Source organism: Benincasa hispida, unplaced genomic scaffold (assembly GCF_027475165.1).
Source record: "Benincasa hispida cultivar pf3 unplaced genomic scaffold, pf3_genome.v1.1 HicScf533, whole genome shotgun sequence".
In the NCBI taxonomy this organism is placed as follows: Eukaryota; Viridiplantae; Streptophyta; class Magnoliopsida; order Cucurbitales; family Cucurbitaceae; genus Benincasa; species Benincasa hispida.
Window position 1 is genome coordinate 1 of NW_028326639.1, and position 21,329 is coordinate 21,329.

Consider the following 21,329-nt stretch of genomic DNA (forward strand, 5'->3'; position numbering starts at 1 on the left):
CGTGGGATATTACAAGCTTGTTTCTAGCACCAATGACCTCCACCAAAGGCACCAATGGCAAGGAAGGCTAGAAGCGGATATGAGTGACGATTCCACCACCCCTCTATTTATAATGGAAGTATCAGATTCAGTTCTTGCTATACAAAGTGTGTTGAGATACAAGCATTCTTTCAAGACTCCAACTTCAAGAACATCCATCCACTCCGCTTCCATACATCAAGCATGCATTCAACTAAGAGAGAATCAAAGGATTAAGTACTAGAGATCAAACCACATCCACATCAAATTTACATTAACACAAGTACAACTCCATAAAATACATTTCTCCAAAAGCCACGTGCGAACACTGATCCTCCAAGGAGATATCAAGCCAAAGGTTGATCATTCAACAAGATCATCAATCCAAAAGGCTGATTATCCAAGAAGATCATCAAGCCCAAAGGTCGATTCTCCAAGAAGATCAAGCCTAAAGGTTGATCTGTCATAGCCTAGCGAGAGCGAAAGCGAGACCAGCGAGAGCGAGAGCGAAAGTCACGAGAGCCAAACCAGCGAGATTCTGAGAACAAAGAGAGCGAGATTTGGACAGAAGCGTGGATTATGCGTTGAATTTGGCCACGATCTTATAGATTATACATGGAGAACCCTAAAATTGAATACAAACAAAGGTTGAAAATATAAGGGAAAACGTTAGCCAAAATTAGGTGTCTTATTAAGAGAAATTCTTAAACCTAAGTAATTTTAAAGAAGCCATTTGTAGGATGAGTTATCACACAGAGAAGAGCTGGAAACGGCTATAAATAGGAGGCTTTGGGCTGGAAGTTAAACTCATTCTCAAACAAAATTCAGTAGTAAAAATCGTGTGAAAATGGTGAAATAATTCTGTTAGTTGAAGGAGGAAACGCGAGGGAAGTGCTGCCCAAATTTCCTTCTGATTTAAGAGGGAAAGTCTACTGATTAAACCATAAGGAATAACTAGGATTGTAGTCAAGGTAAGTAGTTATCTCACTAGTGTTTCATGATAGTATACCTTTAATATGTTGCATAATTATGTTATTGTTATGTTGGATTACATGTTTAAAATACGTTTATCGACAAGGGATCCATGCATTATGTTTGTTCATAAGATTAAATTTTAATTAGATAAAGGTTATGCTTCTAGGACTAGCAGGGCATGTATGGTTGCACCCCTTTAGACCCAATTCTATGTCAAGATTATTCTAGGGCTAGCTGGTTGCACCCCTCTAGACCCAATTCTATGTCAAGTTTGTGCTAGGGACTAACAGGGTATGTATGGTTGTGCTAGGGACTAACAGGGTATGTATGGTTGTACCTCTTTAGTCCAAACTTACAATTATGTTAATGGTTGATGTTGGATGCGACTCTGGCCCTACTGACTGCATAACCCGCTAATCATCAGATGGGTTAGTTTTCGCCTAAGTCCTCATCTTCCTATCAGAGCGGAGAAATTTACGTTAGAAGCATAACTGACCACCACATGTTATTATATGTTTTCGATCCCAACCATATATTTTCAGGACATATTGCATGTGATTGTGCAGAACTACTTACTGGGTATATTATATACTCATCCTATTTTTACAGACTTTGTAGGTGTAGTAGAACTAGACGTGCTAACCATCAAACTCACTATTATAGGCATATGCATTTTTGTATCACTATGCTAGTGTTTTATGGATCCTGGTGTTTTGTAAAATAAACTTTTTATATAGTTTTCTACCTAATTAATAAAAACTTAGATATGTTCTCTTAAGATTTTTACCAAAACTCATCTCATAGCATGCATGTCGTAGCGGTTGGACCATAATATGTAAGGATCCGTCGTTACACACCTGGTCTATAATTTGGTCTTCCATTGGCTAACAATGTCATTCTAATTAACATTTTTGAACCAACAACAAAAATATGTATAGCGAAGAAGAAGATTTATGATTGAAGTTGAACTAATTAATATTTTTGAACTAGCAATGAAATTATAAATATAGAAGAAGGAGAAGAAGAATTAAAATCGAAGAAGAAGAAGGAGGAGAAGAGGAAGAAGTAAAAGCCAGAAGATAGAGAAGGAGAAAATAATTAAATTCTATTTGTGTAAATATTTTTCCTTATTTTTCTATTTTTGTAAACCAATCAAATTATATTAATAGATAATAACAGGGTTTTTTTTATATATATATAAAATATGATTTTTCTTTAAAAAAAAAAAAAAAAAGGATTCCTGTAGTAGAGATTAATTTTCTAAAATGTTTTTTTTTAAGAAATCCCTTATTTTTTTTTACATGAATGGTTATTTTTTTAATGTTAAATTTTGGATCTTCAATCAAATATTAGAGATAAACAAAATTTAATCCTATAGATTTTAATTTTTCAGCATGAGTGATATTTTTTTTATAACAAACTTTTAAAGGAATCAAATATGTTGTTCATCTTGAATGAGGCTTTTAATGATATTGAATGAGGCTTTTAATGATATAAATCAAATATTCGAAATAATCAATTTTTTTTACATGTATGCACAAAAATAGGAGAGATTTTTTTTTTTTTAAAAAAAAAAATACCTACTTTTAACGTGTATGCACAAAAATAGGGGATATTTTTTTTCCTTCTTTTAGTGTGAATATTAGATTTTACTTTCTTTAAAAAAATCCTACTTTTAATGTGTATGATTTTTTCTTAAGGATAAATTTTGGATCCTAAATCAAATATTAATCAAATATTAGAGATAGCCAAAATTTTAACATATTTAATATACATTTTTTTAATGATTTTAATACAAAATTATACCATATATGGGTTTTCATTTATTTTCATGTATGAGTTCTTTTAATTAAATCAAATATTAGAGATAATATAAATTTAAACCATTCAAATATGGATATTAATTTTCACATGTATGGGTTTTTTGAATGATATAAATTACGTTAATAATATCAAATCTCAGGATATTTTATATTTTTAAAAATCTTAAAAAATTGATGAGACAAAAAGACTATATGTATAGAGAGAAAAATAATATATATAATCACGTTAAAAATAAAATCTTTTAAAATTTTAAAATATTATATTTATTTATATTAAATTAAAATAAAATTTCACAAAATAAAATAAAAAACGTAAAAAGATCAAATCTTTTAGGATTTTAAATTCTCATGTTTAACCATCTTAGAAGAAATTATTTTAAAAAAAAACTAATTTTTTATTATGTTTTAATTTGAATGTTTTTTCTTTCTTAAAAATTTAGGTTATTTAATGATTTATATGTGAAATGATCTAAAATATCCTTACAACCCTCTATTGAAAAAAACAAAAGGAAAAACCAAATGTTTTTTCCAGTGTAGATTTTCAACAACATTTTCATAAAATAAAGATGTCGATATTTCATCAACATCAATATTTTAAATTTGGGTTTCTAACCTATAACTATTTAATATTTAATTATTTCTACCATTAATTTCAGGTGGTGTATCATGTAAATAAAATATTTCACAAAATGTAAACTAGTAAAAAGCAAACTGTTTTTAAAAAATAGTAGCATTATATATTGTTATAGATTGGATTTTATCCTTTTTCTATATTCAAATTTTAAACAGAACTAAACAGATTTTTTTTCTCTTTATTTTCCCCCCTCTTTTAGCTCCTTTTTATATTTGAATTTCTCTTGATATTTCCTTGTCTTCAGTGATTGGATTAATCATTTCTTTTTTTAATTAATTAATTAACTCAATCAATTTGTATAAATTTGATATCAATATCGAAGATATTTGGATGAATTTGATTTATTCAAAAAATTTTAAAAAAAATTACTGTATTTCGTCTTATTCAATCTGCCAAGTTTATTTTTATTTAAAAAGAAACAATTGTTGAGAGAAAATATTTTGAATAGTCTATTTGAGAATTTATAGAGCAAAATAGTTTTTGAATTTACTTCTAAGCATTATGTTATTCAACCGTTGAAAAACACCATAAACTTAGGGTGGCATTAAAAATAGAAAAAACGGGAATTAAAATTGGAAGAGAATTTTTATTCCATGAGAATAAAACCATATAAAAGAGTAAAAGTTTGGAAATAACAAAAAAAAAAAAAAAAAAAGAAAGAAAAAGCTAACATGGACAAATACAAAGACTATAGAAGGAAAAAACTAGTGCAAGTTATAATGGTTTGGACTTCAAATCCTAAACTTGGGGACGGACTTTGGCACATTCTTGAGGCATATATCTACTCCAAAACCAATGTTGTCTCCAAAGACATGACATGTCTTCAATTGGAATACCTTTTGTCTCCGGCAAGAAGAAATAGATGAATAGAGTCATCAACGCCACAAAAAATGCAAAGAAGAAGAACAACCCAAATTTCATATGGCAGAGCATGGTGAGAAAGATTTGAGCAATCAAAAAGGTAAAGAACATGTTCACTGAGACTGTTACACTTTGAGCAGCTGATTGGATTTCATGTGGGAAAATTTCACTTGGAACCAACCATCCCAGAGGTCCCCAAGACCATGCAAAGGCTTGAACATAAACACATATGAACAATACCACGACACCCACATACCACTTGGGTAGATAAGCAACCTCACCAAAAACTCCAAATTTCCAAGCAATAAACACAGCCACTAAAACCTACAAATACAATTTTATTAGAATCAGTACAATCAATAAAGAAAATGCTTTTGAAAAAAAAAAAGAAATAACATTCATTAGTTTAATAATTAAAGAAAACTTTAAAGAAGCTAAAGAAAGAATGTACTCACCTGAAAAACGAACATGATGATTCCACCAAGTAAGAAAAGGATCCTCCTTCCCCACTTATCGGTGCCATAAACAGATACAAAAGTCGCCAGAGCATTAATACCACCAGTAATGACAGATGAAAGAAGAGAAGCATTGTCTCCAAAACCAATGGTCTTGAACAACATAGGAGCATAGAACATGACCACATTGATACCAGTCAATTGCTGGAAAAGTGGAATTAAAATGGACATTACCAACGGTGGCCTATTTTGTCTCTCTCTCAAATTCCTCCATGGATGCTTCACTGCTTTGGCAGCCATACTCGCCGCCACAATATCTTGAAATTCTACTTCTACATCTTTCTTGGACACACCACGAATGCGTTGGAGCATGGTCTTTGCCTTCTCTACTTCGCCTCTCTCCAACATTGAGTTTGGAGTGTCAGGAAGGAATAGAGCTGAGATAGTTGCACCACCAGAACTATGCAATGAAGTAATAGGTTCTCTACTTCGCCTCTCTACAATGCAGGCACAGCTGCACCACCAGAACTTACTCGCCATCCCCATCCACCATGAATATTAGCAGTACCATAGTTGACAAAATTAGCCACTAGAATACCAATTGTAATAGAAAGTTGAAAAACAACATTGAGGGAACCTCGATATTTAGATGGGGCCATCTCTGAAACATAAAGTGGAATAGATTGAAGTGAAAATCCAACTCCAATACCCAAACAAATACGGCCAATGATGAGCATGGCTATGTTTATAGCTGCCGCATTAACGATAGCACCAACTAAAAACACAAAGCTTCCAAGAAGCATGGATTTCTTACGACCAAAGGTTTTGGTCACCCAAGAGGCTACAAAGGAGGTCATAAGAGCAGCCAAATAAAGAGAAGAAGTGAACATAGTAAGAGTAAGACTATCAAACTTGCAATATTGATTGGTAGAAGTGTTCAGAGCTTCTTTCTGATAAACAAATGGAAAAAATTCTTGCAAAAAGGGAGCCATGGAGGTGACACCACCTGATTGACAAAAGCAAAAAATAAAAAATTGAGTGAGTGAAGACAGTAAGGGGAAGAGAGAACAAACAAAGAGAGAAAAGTAAAAGGAATTTGGAGGTAAATAATTACCGGAGATACCGATGTCATAACCAATGCTTAGCCCGCCCATGACAGCAACAATGCAAGTTATCAACACGTAACAAGTGAGCTCTCCTTGATAGTTCTTTATCCCATCTCCTTCATTACGACTTAGCTGGAAACCACCGCCAGCCATCTTACTAGTTGAGACTAGAGAGAAAAAATCGAAAAGTAGAAGAACTTAGTTAGTATGATTTATGGAGAGAAAAGAGACTGACTGAATGTGAAAAAAGATGTGATGTATGGGAGAATATATACTCTAAATATTTCCCTAAGTAATTAGAAATCCTCTTCCTATTCAAAATCCGTATGTGGTTGAATTAAGACTATATTAGGAATAATAAGATGTTTAGGCCGTTAATTGGATAATTATATCCATATTAATTTAATGCGTTTAAAAAGATAATTAAGCCGAAATTCCAATTCTTTTTCTTTTTTTTTTAAGTTTTAGCTTACAAATAAAAATAGTTCAAGACTATAAAAACTACATAGGACAAAATTCTCCATGCAATTCAAGAAATCATTCTGATAGAAAATAAATTTGATAATTTCCTAAAAGAAAAAATAATTTAAACCATCTACTTTTTTAAAAAAAATTAATTAATTAATTAATCCATATTCTTTTATCTAATCTTTTCAAATAGGTTCATAAACTTTAAAATATATTTAAAATTTTAATTTTATTTTCATTTAGGTTCTAAATTTTAAGAAGTGTCTAATAGATCTTAAACGTTCAATTATTATGTGTAATATATCTTAAAATTTTTAGTTTAGTATATAATAAATATTTAACCTATTTGATGTATGTTTTTAAATTCACCAATCTTCTAAAAGTAAATTTGAAATTTTAGGATGTCGTTAGACATAAATTCAATTTTCTATCTCATACGTCAATTAACCAACTAATTTTTTAAAATATAATATATCCATTACGAAATACAAAATTGAAAGTTCAGGACCTGTTAGTTACAATATAGCGTTTTTTAGACATAAAATTGAAAATTCAAGAAACTTTAAGGGGGTGTTTGGGACAAAGAGTTAGTTATTATAGTTGGGTTATAATTGTTTGTATTTGGGGTGTAGATTATTTTAGTTTGGGTTATAATAGTATATGTTTGAGGTATAAACTATTCTAGATGGAGAAGAAAACAATAAACATGTATTCAAGAATAAAAAAAAATGATGAAGATAAATTAGTAAAAACTATAGCAAATAGTAAATACTATAATAAATGGGGGTTTTGAAATGGTATTTACTGTAACAGGTGGTGATTATTATAGTCTTAGGATAGTCTTTGCTCCAAACACCTTTTGAAGGTTTATGATCCAATTGAGAAAACAAATGAAAAAGAAAAAACTAAACCATTATACATATATACACAGTATTGAATTTCAGTCGACATGTCACATATCCATTGATCGACATTGACATTTCCATCATATTTTTTAAAAAAAAAATCAAAGGCAAAAGATAATGTAACCCATATGAATATAAATAATATCGATCATTTACACTCATGTCAAAAGCATAAAATATTTATATATTAATTATTTTGGTTAAAATACCATTTTGATCCTCCATACTTTGAAGTTTGTTTACTTTTAGTCCTCACAATTTCAATTGTCTAATTTTAGTCTCCATACTTTAAATAAATCTTAAATTTAGTCCTTCAAAATTATTTTTACCAAAATATATTAAATAACAACAATAATTTTCATACAAGAAAATAAAAATACTGGTGCGATGGCTTCGTTTCATCTCCAAAATATTGTTGTAACCGTACTTCTTGTTGATAATGAAATGGGGACACAAGTTATGAGCTTCGGTAAAGAAAAGGAATTTGAAAAAAAAATAAAAATAGGGAGAAAGTTGTTAAGAAAACGTGTAACAAAAGTGCAACAAAAAAACTTCGAAAAAAAGAGTGAAAAAAAGGAAGGAAAAAGAAAAAAAAAAAAGTAACAAATAAAAGAAAGATGTAAAAAAAGGAGAAGAAAGTTAAAAAGAAAAGAAGCAAATAAAAAAAAAAAACAAAAAGAAGAAAAAAGGGCATGAAAAAACAAGAAAGTGAAAAAAATTATGAAAAAATTATATGGAGAAAAAAACAGTAAATTGAAAGAAAAAAAGAGTTGAAAAAAACTAAAAAAAATCATTGAAAAGTTTTTTTTAAAAAAAGAAAAAGGTAAAGAAAAGGTAAAGAAAAGAAAGAATAACATGAAAAGATTAACAAAAGAAAAAAAACCTAAAACTCTTTCCTTTCTTATTCCAAAACCATCTTCCTTAATCCTTCCCTCCCAAATCTCTCCCTCTTAACCTGGTCCCTCCCTCACTCATACTCTTGAGTACTATGAAGATGGAGACCTCCATTATCCGTGACGGATGGTGGCATACTCAACGCCGGTGGCATATATAGCATTGTGGATCAGAAGCTCCGACGACACAATATCTCCTTCCTCCTGCATAGATTTACGAATTGAATAGATTTGCGGCAGCAAGACCCACTTTAAGCAACAACGATGACGATGATGTTTGAGCGGCAACAAAGATATAGAAAAAATTCACGCTAAAATGATGAGAGGCTAGAAACCATGAACACACGCAGACTTCAGAACTTTTCCGACAATGAAGTTTCCAATGATTGAATTGACTATCTGATCTGTGGGATATTGCTCGTTTCTCCGAGACCTACACCTGGACTGCACAGTAAAAAAAAATCATCGGAGCAACTAAAATCTTATGGCAAACAAGATTTGAAAGTTTTAAAAAGGAGGTTACAAGCATGTTTTTAGCACTAATGACCTTCATCAAAGGCATCGATGGCAAGGAAGACTAGAAGCAGATATGAGTGACGATTCCACCACCCCTCTATTTATAATTGAAGTATCATATTTAGTTCTTGCTATACAAAGTGTGTTGAGAAATGGGGAGTCAACCAGTTCTTTTTCCAAGGAAATCTTAGAGGGAGAAAAACAATCAAAGCCTCAAGTTTATCCAAATTTAGTTAGAATCTCAATTTTACTCATTAAAATAAAGCTCGAAGTTTTATTGTCTTGGAAGAGAAGCCGTTATTCAAATTATTATTTAGGGAGGCCACCAATTTTACCCTACTCCAAATCGATGACCCAAAAAAAATTCATATTTTTCTATCCAAATTCAAGTTGAATTTTGGATTGAGACCCAATTTTTATTTGAATTGAAAGCGTGGGTAGTTTACCCAAAATCAAGTTTTGGTTATTCGTATACCAAGTTGAAATCAAATTTTGGGTATAAATTAATTTTGAGGAAGATTGAACTCAAATATATTCTAAATTCATTAAAGATTCAAATCCGAATTCAAAATAAATGTTGTCTCAAATAAAAAATATGGGCACACGCTAATGTCACACCCCACCCCAGATCACCCTCTTAGCCTAGAGAAGGGCGTGACTGCAGCAGTTATCAACCCTTAGGCTGACACTTACTGCCTAAAAACTATTGCGGAATAACTCTGATACCAAATACAAATTATATGCAACGGGACGGCTATAGGCCCACAATTTATTAACTTAGAAATTAATATGTTTAGAGTATTTACAACATTAGATTTACAAGTCCCAAAACCCACAAACCCTAGTCCCTATATGAACAATAGTAACATGTGTACAATATTAACAGTAATCACCTAGCAAACGGTTACAAGTCTTTTGGTCCTTTAGTGGCAGAGCAGATACTGAGCTGTCTTTAGAGGATTTGACCGCTACCTATGGGGGGGAAAAATAAAAACATTTGAAAATAGGGTGAGCTTACGCCCAGTGAGTGACCGAGAAAACATAGTAAATTCTCATGCATAATTTCATAAAATAGTTTTATCTAAAATATAAACTTTTACAACATAAATATTTTCCAAGCGTAACATATATAAAACTGTTTTAAACATAAAACAGTAAAATCATTTCTCAAATCAAAGTACTGTATATCTGGTAAAATAATCCCAACACCAACTACTAGTCCAAAGAGAACCCTTTTGCTCAATCTCTGACTTTATTCACTTGTGGCCACACTAAGTACCTTAACACATTAGGTACTACTGCTCAGATACCTTCTCCTTGTACTTCAGTATCGAGCTACTAGGATACCTTCTCCAACGTACTTCAGTATCCCGTTGGCTTAGTACCTTCTCAAACGTACTTCAGTACCAATAGATACCTTCTCCTTGTACTTCAATATCTAGTTGGGTGGATGTCTTCTCCTTGTACTTCAGCATCGCATTTTACCAAAACTATTTATAAACAACGTTTCTCTTTAAAGCATGTACAGTATAACACATATACAACATGGCTTGAAAGATGATAACGCGTGCTGGATAAAATCAACATATGTAAATAGTTTTTCAAAAATATGCATGCGTTCAAATCACAATTCAAACTTGCTTGGAAACCACTTTATAAAACTAGTAGGCATGAGAATTATTTTCGCAAATATATTTTCTGTAAAACGTTTGTATTCAAACAGTTTAAAAACATTTTAGTTCGAAAATATTTTAGCCACTCACCTCGAACTCTTAGGAACTTTTCACTCTAGTAGCTCCTCGGGTCCCTTTTTCACCCCTAGAATTTAGATTCAACTTACAACTTAGATTACTTATAGTTACGAACCTTATTTGGAAATACTTCATTCTACAAACTTATTCTAAAATATCTTAGGAATCTTATCCTAAACTTTCAGCTCCGAATTCCTTGTGGTTTGGCCGGAATCTCAAAATCTTCAAGACTAGCCCAGACTGATCTGACAGTCTGACCCTTCTGCCTTCTTCTCAACCTCCAGTCTAGTTCCTTTGAGCCTTTTCCTCCGGCAGCCCTACTCTGAAAACTAGACTTCCAGAGCTTTCAAATGGATTTGGAATCACTCTAAATGCACGAGTATATTGGAAGATCTTCTCGTCCAAAATTGACACATTCCTCTGAACCCTCACTGCCCTCTACTTTCTCTACGAAATTTATGATTTTTGTGTGATTTGAAAATGAAATCCCAACTCCATATTTATAGGCGTTCAAATTGCTCATGGGATTAACAACACCTACTTAGCTGCATGGACAAATGTTTAATCCTCCCTTTATGAACGTAAGCTGACTTCACCTTGGTTCAATGTGTTCTTCCCAAACGCATCCAACACAATTTCTTAGGGTTTAAGAATTTCTCTTAATCAGACACCTAGATTTTAATTGACGTTTGTCCTTACATCTTCAAGCTTTGTTTGTATTCAAATTAGGATTTTTACATGCATAATCCACCCTAACGCATCCAAATACATCGCCCAAAAGCTTGCTCGGCCGTTCAATTCATAGACGAGGCGTGGGCGTGACGTTCGAATTGGACAAAGCAAGGCTAACGCATAGGCACTCTCGCTCTTTCCGCTTTCGGCAGTGTCGCCCTCTCCCATTTTCTCGCTGGTCTCGCTCTCTTCACTCTCGCTCTCTCCAGCAATCTCGCTGGTTAGCTCTCTCCAATCTCACTCTCTCCCTCGCTCTCTCCAGCTTTCTCTCCAACTTTTCTCTCCACTCTTGCTCTCTCCAGCTTTCTCGCTGGTCTCGCTCTCTCCAGCTTTCTCGCTGATCTCGCTTTCTCCCATCTTCTATCCAATCTCGATCTCTCCCATTTTCTCTCCAATCTCGCTGGTCTCAATCTCAATGATCTCGCTCTCTCCATCTTTCTCTCCAAGTTTTTTCTCCAATCTTTAGCTACTGTGACAAATGTTCCCCGTATATATTTTTTTTTACCCGTTTACTCACCACTTAATGATATTTTTACACGGATCTTCCAGGATAATTCTAAAATAATATTTTCTATATTTTTCCTTAATTCCTTACTCCGTACTTCACCTAATTTTTCATACTTAGCCGTATTCTTCCCCAAATTTTCCAAACTCAATCTTCATATTATTCCACATTAATTCCACATACTTAATTTCTATATTTATTCCCACTTAATATTTTTTCCCAACTTTTCCAATATTATTTTCTCCTTTCAAATCTCCATTCCTTCTTTCACCAATCACACTAACTATTTTCAACAACCTATTTATTATACAAATTTCATTGCAATTTTACCAATTAAAGCTCAACTTAAATTATTCAAGGAAAATCTACTTAACACTTAGAAATTTTCTTCCCCTTAACTTAGGATTTAACTCTCACTTAGTTAATTCCTTTTATCACTTGCTTAAGTATGGAAAATAGAAATCCAGGTTTCACATTTACTTCCCCCTTAAGAAAATTTCGTCCTCGAAATTTACTCGAACTAACTTTGGTTTAAGGTTTCACGACAACCACTGTTGTAACCTCCTATAACCTTGTCTATTACCACGCTTCCACTGCGCTATTCTGATATCAATTCTTTAGTTTATCCAATGATACCTCACCTAGCTATCTCTAAGCTAGATGTTGAACCAAACTATCTACCACATAACAATTCTATCTCAAACTTTAAATGACAATAACTCAAATTCATACTTGCCTTCCTTGGTAGATCTTTAGGTATGCATATTTTACCATCTTTTAATAGCACTTTATCAACTCCTAGTTGGTAATCCGTCCCCAATCCTTTATCCACTTCTTCAGCTAACTTCTGAAGATCAGAATCCTTTAATTGTTCACGTAGAATATCTTCTACGAGCGTAGGACATACTTGAAATGAAGCTAGTAACCCTCCTATTTGACCGACTGATAATGCTGCCCTAGCATTATACAACTCATGAATCAGTGTACCCTTCACTGAATTGATACTAGCTCTAGCTGATCTAGTTTTTCGACTTAAGGCATCAGCTACCACATTTGCTTTACCTGGATTATAGTCAATTGTACAGTCATAATCTTTGATCAATTTAAGTCATCTTCTCTGTCTTAAGTTTAGTTCCTTTTGATCAAAGATATGCTTTAGACTCTTATGATATGTAAATATATGACATCGCTCACCAAACAGGTAATGTTTCCACAATTTTAGAGCTAACGCAACTGCTGTTAATTCTAAGTCATGTGTAGGGTAATTACGTTCATGCTTCTTTAACTGTCGTGAAGCATAAGCTACTACTTTTCTTTCCTGCATCAGCACACATCCTAATCCTTGTCGGGATGCATCACAATAAACTTCAAACCCCTTACCTGGTGTAGGTAGAGTTAATACTGGTGCTAATACTAACCTTTGTTTCAGCACTTGTAAACTATGCTCGCATTCTGGCAAGCATTCAAACTTCACATCTTTTCTGGTCAGGTTTGTCAATGGAAGGGCTATCTTAGAGAAACCCTCCACGAATCTTCTATAATAACCTGCTAAACCCAGAAAACTGCGTACTTCGGTTACATTCAGGGGTCGTTCCCAATTAACTATTGCTTCTATCTTTTGGGAATCAACACTAACTCCGTCAGTTGAAACTATATGCCCAAGAAATATGACTTAATTTAACCAAAAATCACACTTACTAAATTTGGCATATAACTTCTTCTCTCTTAAAGTTTGTAATACCATCCTTAGATGTTCTTTGTGTTTTTCCGCACTACTAGACTACACTAGTATGTCATCTATGAATACTATCACAAACTGATCCAGGTAAGAATGGAATATCCTATTCATCAAGTCCATAAATACTACAGGAGCATTTGTCAATCCAAACGACATTACTAGGAACTCAAAATGTCCATATCTAGTTCTGAATGCAGTTCTAGGAACATTTGTGTCTTTCATCTTCAACTGGTGATAGCTTGACCTCAAATCTATCTTAGAGAACACCGTTGCTCCTTTTAATTAATCGAAGAGATCATCTATACGAGGCAATGGGTACTTATTCTTAATGGTCACCATATTCAACTGTCTATAGTCTATGCATAATCTAAGAGTACTGTCTTTCTTCTTAACAAACAAGACTGGCGCTCCCCAAGGTGATACATTGGGTCGAATGTACCCCTTATCCACAAGTTCCTGTAATTGAAATTTTAACTCTTTCAACTCCGTTGGAGCCATCCTATATGGTGCTTGGGATATAGGTGCAGTACTAGGAATTAACTCAATAGTAAATTCCACTTCCCTATCAGGCGGTAAGCCTAGTAATTCTTCAGAGAACACATCTAAGAATTCTTGTACTACCAGTACATCCTCAGGTTTTAGTTTCTTATCTTGGAAAACTACTACAGATGCTAAATCATCCTTTACTCAACAGTTTTCTAGCTTTTACCGCTGATATTAAACTTCCTGGGAGTATTCTTTTACTTCCTACCAGACTTATTTCTTTTTCACCGGGTTTCCTAAACATTATTTCTCTTCTAAAGCAATCTATAGTGGAATAGTGTTTACTTAGGAAATCCATACCTAAGATAACATCAAACTCTAGTAATTCTAATGGAATCAAGTTGACCCAAAAACTTTGGTCTCCAAGAATTACTTCACAATTCCTATAATACTCATGTACCACTAGAGTATCTCCTACAGGCGTAGAGATAAATAATTCATCATCCATACGTTCAGGTATTTTATCTATGTATAATGCACACATACTAGATATGAATGAGTGTGTAGCATCAGGATCAAAAAATGCATAAGCGGATTGATTACATAAAGTTATCGTACCAGTTACGACATCTGGAGCTTCTTCCGCTTCCTGGTGTATCATAGCGTACATTCTACCCTGCTGCTACTGCGATTGCTGTTGGGGTCGTCCAGCTACCCCTTTTTGCTTAGCTACACCGGATCCCTCACCTCTAGTTCCGGTCGTTCTAGGTTGGTTCCCCGTCTGTGTTACTTGTCTTTGTTCATTTTGTGTTCCACACTTAGCTAAAGACAATCTCTTTTGAAATGCCCAGCTTGTCCGCACTGGAAATACACATTCCTATTACCATAGCATACTTCTGTATGAGGCCTACCATAGTTTACACAAAGTGGTTTAACTTTCACTTAGTTAATTTCTTTTATCACTTGCTTTCCCTTAACTTAGGATTTAACTTTCACTTAGTTAATTCCTTTTATCACTTGCTTAAGTAAGGAAAATAGAAATCCGGGTTTCACAGCTAAGCACTTCTCAAATCAAAGTCGAAGTAAAAAGAAGTGCGAAGTCAAATTCTACTTAAAATTTGCATCATTAATGGACTATATTCCAAAGCAGCCAAAAAAAAAAAAAAAGATTGGTAGAATTTGGGATACTATTCAAACTTCAATTTGCAATTAAAATGAAGCATAAATTCTACTGTAATTCAATTTAAAGTTTACTCCCAAGTAAGAAAGTTGATGACTAAAATTCATCTTTTGTTTACCTAGCCTAAAATGTGTCAAGCAAGCAAATTTCAAATCAAAATTTTGGGCTAAATTCTTATATTTTGATCAAGATGACACATTAAAAGAAGTCAAAATTATATTTTGATTTTATATTATCTATTTCGAGATTCACCCATTGTATAGCGTGCATGAATCTAAAAAAAAAAAAAAAAGCATTTGTTGAATGACAAAATTTTGAGCCACTCACAAATTGCCACGTCATTTCTCAAATTAATGACGAAATCATCAAATTTGGGACCAATTAGATGTTGGCATGTGTCCCAAGTTGAAGTTCAAAATAAATTGGCCAGTTTAGATGATGCCATGTGTTTTCTTCATGACTGTTGAATTGAATAAAATTAATTTAGTCCAATTTGATATTTTTATTTGGGCTACAGTTTAATTGAACAAAAAAAAAATAGCCTTAATTTGACCTAATTGTGAAATTAGGCCCAAAACTAGGGTTGGCAAAAATCCCCATGGGGTTGGGTCCCCACGGGTACCTGCCCCGATCGAGACAGGGAATCCCAGGTTTGATCAGGGACAGTGTCAAACCTGGAACCCAAAACGGGTCCCCGAATCGGTGACAGAGAGCATATCCCCGCCCCGTCCTGAATATATATATATATATACACACACAAAGCTACTATTTTTATTTTTTTTTAATTCTTTTAAAAAAATTTCATAATATAATTAACTTTAACTTTTTATTAAATTTTAAAATAAAGTAATGTTAAAATATTTTTTATTATTAAATTAAATAAATAAAACAATAATAATACTAACTTGTTACTTAAAAGGCGTATCATTTCAATAGAAATACAAAAAATTATTGATTTTAAATAAAAAAAATTAAAAAGAAAAACCAATGGGCAGGAATTTTTTTCTCTGTTGGGATCTAATTTTCGAATGGGGATTCTCTGACCTTGACCACGACTCCACAAAATGGGGAATGGGGCGGGGACGGGGATTAAAAATCCCGGCAAGGATGGAGACGAGGAGTACATCTTGGCCCTGCCCCGCCCTGTTGCCAACCCTACCCAAATTCAATTATTTGGGTCCAAGGGCCAGGTCTATGGACCAACAAAGCCGAAGCCCACCTGAAAACTAAATAGAGGAGCTCTTCTCATTTGCAGAGGTCAGAAATTCTACAATTCAAAGAGTTTAGAGGGAATTCTCTACAATCAAAAGACTCCTTGACTCTCGAAGCTGACCACACTTGAACATTGAAGTCCTTTGGAGATACAAGCATTCGTTCAAGACTCAAACTTCAAGAATATCCACCCACTCCACTTCCATACATCAAGCAACATTCCACCAAGAGAGAATCAAAGGATTAAGTACTAGAGATCAAACCACATCCACATAAAATCTACATTAATACAAGTACAACTCCATGAAATATATTTCTCCAAAAGCCACGTGCGAGCACTGATCCTCCAAGGAGATCAACAAGCCCAAAGGTTGATCATTCAAAAAGATCATCAATCCCAAAGGCTAATCATCCAAGAAGATCATCAAGCCTAAAGGCTGATCACCCAAGAAGATCAACAAGCCAAAGGCTAATCATCCAAAAAGATCATCAAGCCCAAAAGGTCGATCATCTAAGAAGATCAACAAGCCCAAATACTGATCATCCAATAAGATCAACAAGTCCAAAGGCCGATCATCTGATCAACAAGCCCAAAAATTAAAGTTTATTTTGAAAGCATCAGAGGATCTTGTATTACAGATTATACTCACTATACTAAATTAATACACATACAAAAGTTCAAATTTCACGAACCAAGTTTTTCCGGAAACCTCGTGCGAACAATCATTAATGAAATGGAAGACGTATTAACTTCCTTATAAAAAAGAGACATGTTAACTCGTTTAAAAATTATAGAATTATTTAACCCCGTTTGGTGATCATTTCATTTTTTATTTTTGGTTTTTGAAAATTAAGTCTATTTTCTCCTCATTTCTTACCATGATTTGCATATTTGTTAAATATAAAGGTTAAATTATTAGCCATTCCAAAAATAGAACACAAGTTTTTAAAAACTACTTTTTCTATTTTTCAAAATTTGGACTGGTTTTTAAAGCAATGATAAAAAGAAGGTAACAAAGAAAGACATAGGAGGTGGAACTAGTGTCTATAAGTTAAGTTTTTAAAAACAAAACATAAAAATAATCAAATGGTTACCAAAAACAGGATCTTATATTTTGAATTTTTTGTTTTTTATAATTTTTTCAGAAATGTCCATCAACATTGTCATTTTACAATATGCACCTGTTACATAAAGTTTAAAAATGGAACTTAATTATAAATTTTCATGATAATTATTTATTATTTAAAAAAATTTGGTTGCTTTGATTAGCCTCTTAATTTTAAAGATTAAATTTAAACCAAAAATGATCTAGTTTCTCTTTATTTCCCCCTCTTTTTGCTCCTTTTTATATTTGAGTTTCTCTTGATATTTCTCTTAATATACCAAGTTCAAATTAAAATTTGGGTATAAATTAATTTTGAGGAAGATTGAACTCAAATATATTCTAAATTCATTCCAAATTCAAATCCGAATTCAAAATAAATCAAATAAAAAATATCGGCACACTCTAAGAACTTTTCAAATTGAAGTCTAAGTAAATAGAAGAGCGAAGTCAAATTCTACTTAAAATTTGCATCAATAATTGACTATATTCCAAAGTAGCAAAAAAAAAAAAAAAAAGATTGGTAGAATTTTGGATACTATTCAAACTTCAATTTGCAATTAAAATGAAGCATAAATTCTACTATAATTCAAATTAAAGTTTACTCCCAAATAAGAAAGTCAATGACTAAAATTCATCATTTGTTTACTTGGCGTAAACTGTGTCAAGCAAACAAATTTCAAATCAAAATTTTGAGCTAAATTCTTATATTTTGATCAAGATGACACATCAAAAGAAGTCAAAATTATACTTTGATTTTATATTATCTTTTTCGAGATTCACCCACTATATAGACGTGTATGAATTTCAAAAAGAGGCGTTGGTTGAATGAGAAATTTTGGGCCAATCACAAATTACCATGTCATTTGTCAAATTATTGACGAAATCATCAAATTTGGGACCAATTACAAGTTAACATGTGTCCAAAGTTGAAGTTTAAGAAATAAATTGGCGACTTTCGATGATGCCACATGTTTTCTTCTTGAGTGTTGAATTAAATAAAATTAATTTGTCCAATTTGATATTTTTATTTGGGCTACAGTAAAAAAATAGCCTTAATTTGATCAAATTAGGCTTAAATCTAAGGTTGGCAAAAATCACCGTGAGGTCAAATCAGAGACCCAAAACGGGTCCCTGAACCACGGACGGGGTGGGGACAAGGAGATTATCCTTGACTCCGCCCCGATATATATATATATATATATTGTTCGCATGAAATTTCAAGAGAAATTTATTTAGTGGAACTTGAACATTGTATTTGTATTAATTTTGTGGAAAGTGAATACAATCACTAATGTATAATATTTTAATGCTTTCAAAATAAAATATAGTCTTTAAGCTGGTTTATCTTTTTGAATGATTAGCCTTTGGACTTATCTTCTTGGATGATTGGCCTTTGGACTTGTTGATCTTCTTCGATGATCGGCCTTTGGGCTCGTTCATCTCCTTGGACGATCGGCCTTTAGGCTAGTTGATCTTCTTGGATGATTGGCCTTTAGGCTTGTTGATCTTCTTGGATTTCATGGAACTTGAACTATAGTTTATTTTGAAAGCATCAAAATATTATGTATTAGAGATTGTACTCACTTTCCACAAAATTAATACGAATACAAAGTTCAAGTTCCACGAAATAAATTTCTCTTGAAATCTAGTGCGAACAAAAAAAAAAAAAGAAAAAAAGGCATGAAAAAAAAAAAAGTAAAAAAATTAAAAAAATATATGTGGAGAAAAACAAAAGTAAATAGAAAGACAAAAAAGAGTTGAAAACAAATAAAAAAATTAGTAAAAAAAAATCATTGAAAAGTTAAAAATGAAAGTTAACAAAAAGGTAAGGAAAAGAAAGAATAACATGAAAAGAATAACAAAAGAAAAAAACCTAAAACTCTTTCATTTCTTATTCCAACTGCCACCTATCATCTTTCTTAATCCTTCCCTCCCAAATCTCTCCCTCTTAACTTATTCCCTCTCTCACTCATACTCTTGAGTACTGTGAGGATGGAGACCTCCATTATCCGTGACGGATGGTGGTATACTCAACGCCGGTGGTATATATAGCACTGTGGATCATAAGCTCCGACGACACAATATCTTCCTTCCTCCTGCATAGATTTACGAATTGAATAGATTTGCAGCAGCAAGACCCACTTTAAGCAACAATGACGACGATGATGTTTGAGTGGAGGTTTTGAAAAACCCTTTGAGAAATATGTAGATTTTATCAAAGGGTAATAAAAACCTTTGAGAAAGACATACATTTATCACAGGCTTTGATAAGTCCTTTGAAAAATATGCACATTTTAATGAAGATTAATAAAAACTTTTGAGAAAGGTTAGAATCGTGAATATGCGTTAGACGATCATGAAGATACGCGTGGCATTAAACGATGAGGAGTGATGCGCTAGACGATTAGGCTATACGATAGGCAAAGTACTGCATGATCAGTGAAAATGCTAGACGATAAGCATAGAAGCTGGACGATAGTGCTAGACGATAGTCATGCTGCACTAAACGATGAGCAGACACGCTATACGATAGGCGGAATACTAAGCGATGGCCGTTGGGCGATAGATGCAGGTGCTGGGCGATGATGTTAAGCGATAGGCGAATGCGTTAGACGATCGTGGAGATGTGCGCGACATTAAACGATGAGGAGTGACATGCTAGACGATCGGCCTATACGATAGGCAAAGTACTGCACGATCAGTGAAAGTGCTAGATGATCAGTGTGGAAGTTGAACGATAGTTCTAGACGATAACCGTGCTGTGCTAAACGATGAGCAGACGCGCTACATGATAGGCAGAATACTAAGCGATAGGCGTTGGGCGATAGATGCAAACGCTGGACGATGACGTTAAGCGATAGGTGGATGCGTTAAACGATCGTGAAGATGTGCGCAGCATTAAATAATGAGGAGTGACGCATTAGACGATCGGGTTATACAATAGGAAAAGTACTACACAATCAATGAAAGCGCTAGACAATAAGCGTAGAAGCTGAACGATAGCGCTAGATGATAGCCGTGCTACACTAAACGATGAGCAAAGGGCTACACGATAGGCATAATACTAAGCGATCGGCGTTGGGTGATGACGTTAAATGATAGGCAGATGCGTTAGATGATAAGGCATCAGTGCTAACGATAGAGGTAAATGATCAGCGTGGTAGCTAAATGATAGGTTATGCGCAAGTGATATTTATTTATTTTTATTCTGAAATGATAACCAAAATTTCTGCCTTGCCCTACCCTAGATCACTAATTGTAATTTCTCGCTTTCTATCATTTCTTTCTTAATGGATGAACCTCTTATTCCTCTTCTCAGCGTTGACATGGCGCTGAATTTTGAATTCTTCGCCTTCGATTCCCTCGATTCCATGTTCAACTTCTCCTAATCATCTTCCATTTCTACACTTCTCTTTCTTCTTTTTCCTTCCCGGATGGAACCTCGCATTGGCAATAAGTTTCGCCTTGGCCGAAAGATCGGTAGCGGCTACTTCGGGGAGATCTATCTTGGTTCGTCTGGTTTTTCTCCATTCCAGCTTCTCATTATGTTGCTTTATTACAACAACTAGATTTTAAAGCTTCAATTCCATCTACAGGTACTAATGTACAGACGAATGAAGAGGCGTGCTCGTGCAATGTCAAGTATGTTTCGAAAAGCCGATAGATTAACCTCAAAGTGGCGTGTTCGTTTGTAGTCAACATTTCGCATTCCCACCACAAGCCAAGGCTTGCGAGCAGTGCAGACGAGGCCATCCTTCGAAGGATTTCTCCGTTTGAGGCGTTCGACAACTTTCTGGACATTTTCTTCATGTTCAATCTGCCGCTGCTTGTAGGACTTCCTCTCCGATCGTCTGTCACCAAGATATTGGATGAAGTAAAAACTAAATGAGATTGGAAGAACTACAAAATAACTATGATCCATTGAAAATTAACCAAGATGTCCACCTAGCCTTTCTTCCTCTTTTGTG

At 33.6% G+C, this 21,329-nt stretch overlaps 1 protein-coding gene across 1 annotated transcript; it reads right to left on the minus strand.

Annotated features, from left to right (window-relative positions):
* Window positions 1-4,178: 4,178 nt before the first annotated feature.
* LOC150030134 (sugar transport protein 12-like) lies at window positions 4,179-6,065 on the minus strand. Its single transcript, XM_090310031.1, has 4 exons — window positions 5,881-6,065; window positions 5,268-5,772; window positions 4,767-5,226; window positions 4,179-4,635 (listed from the first exon to the last, which is right to left on the minus strand). Exons 1-4 carry the CDS (start codon window positions 6,023-6,025, stop codon window positions 4,189-4,191), a joined length of 1,557 nt encoding a protein of 518 aa, XP_090166157.1. The 5' UTR covers window positions 6,026-6,065; the 3' UTR covers window positions 4,179-4,188.
* Between the last annotated feature and the right edge of the window lie 15,264 nt (window positions 6,066-21,329).

Coding starts and splice junctions, on each gene's coding strand:
- LOC150030134 (XM_090310031.1), bottom strand. CDS start 6,025: ATGGCTGGCGGTGGTTTCCAGCTAAGTCGTAATGAAGGAGATGGGATA. Junction 5,773..5,880: donor TTATGACATCGGTATCTCCG/GTAATTATTTAC, acceptor TTTGTCAATCAG/GTGGTGTCACCTCCATGGCT. Junction 4,636..4,766: donor TCATCATGTTCGTTTTTCAG/GTGAGTACATTC, acceptor TTGTATTTGTAG/GTTTTAGTGGCTGTGTTTAT.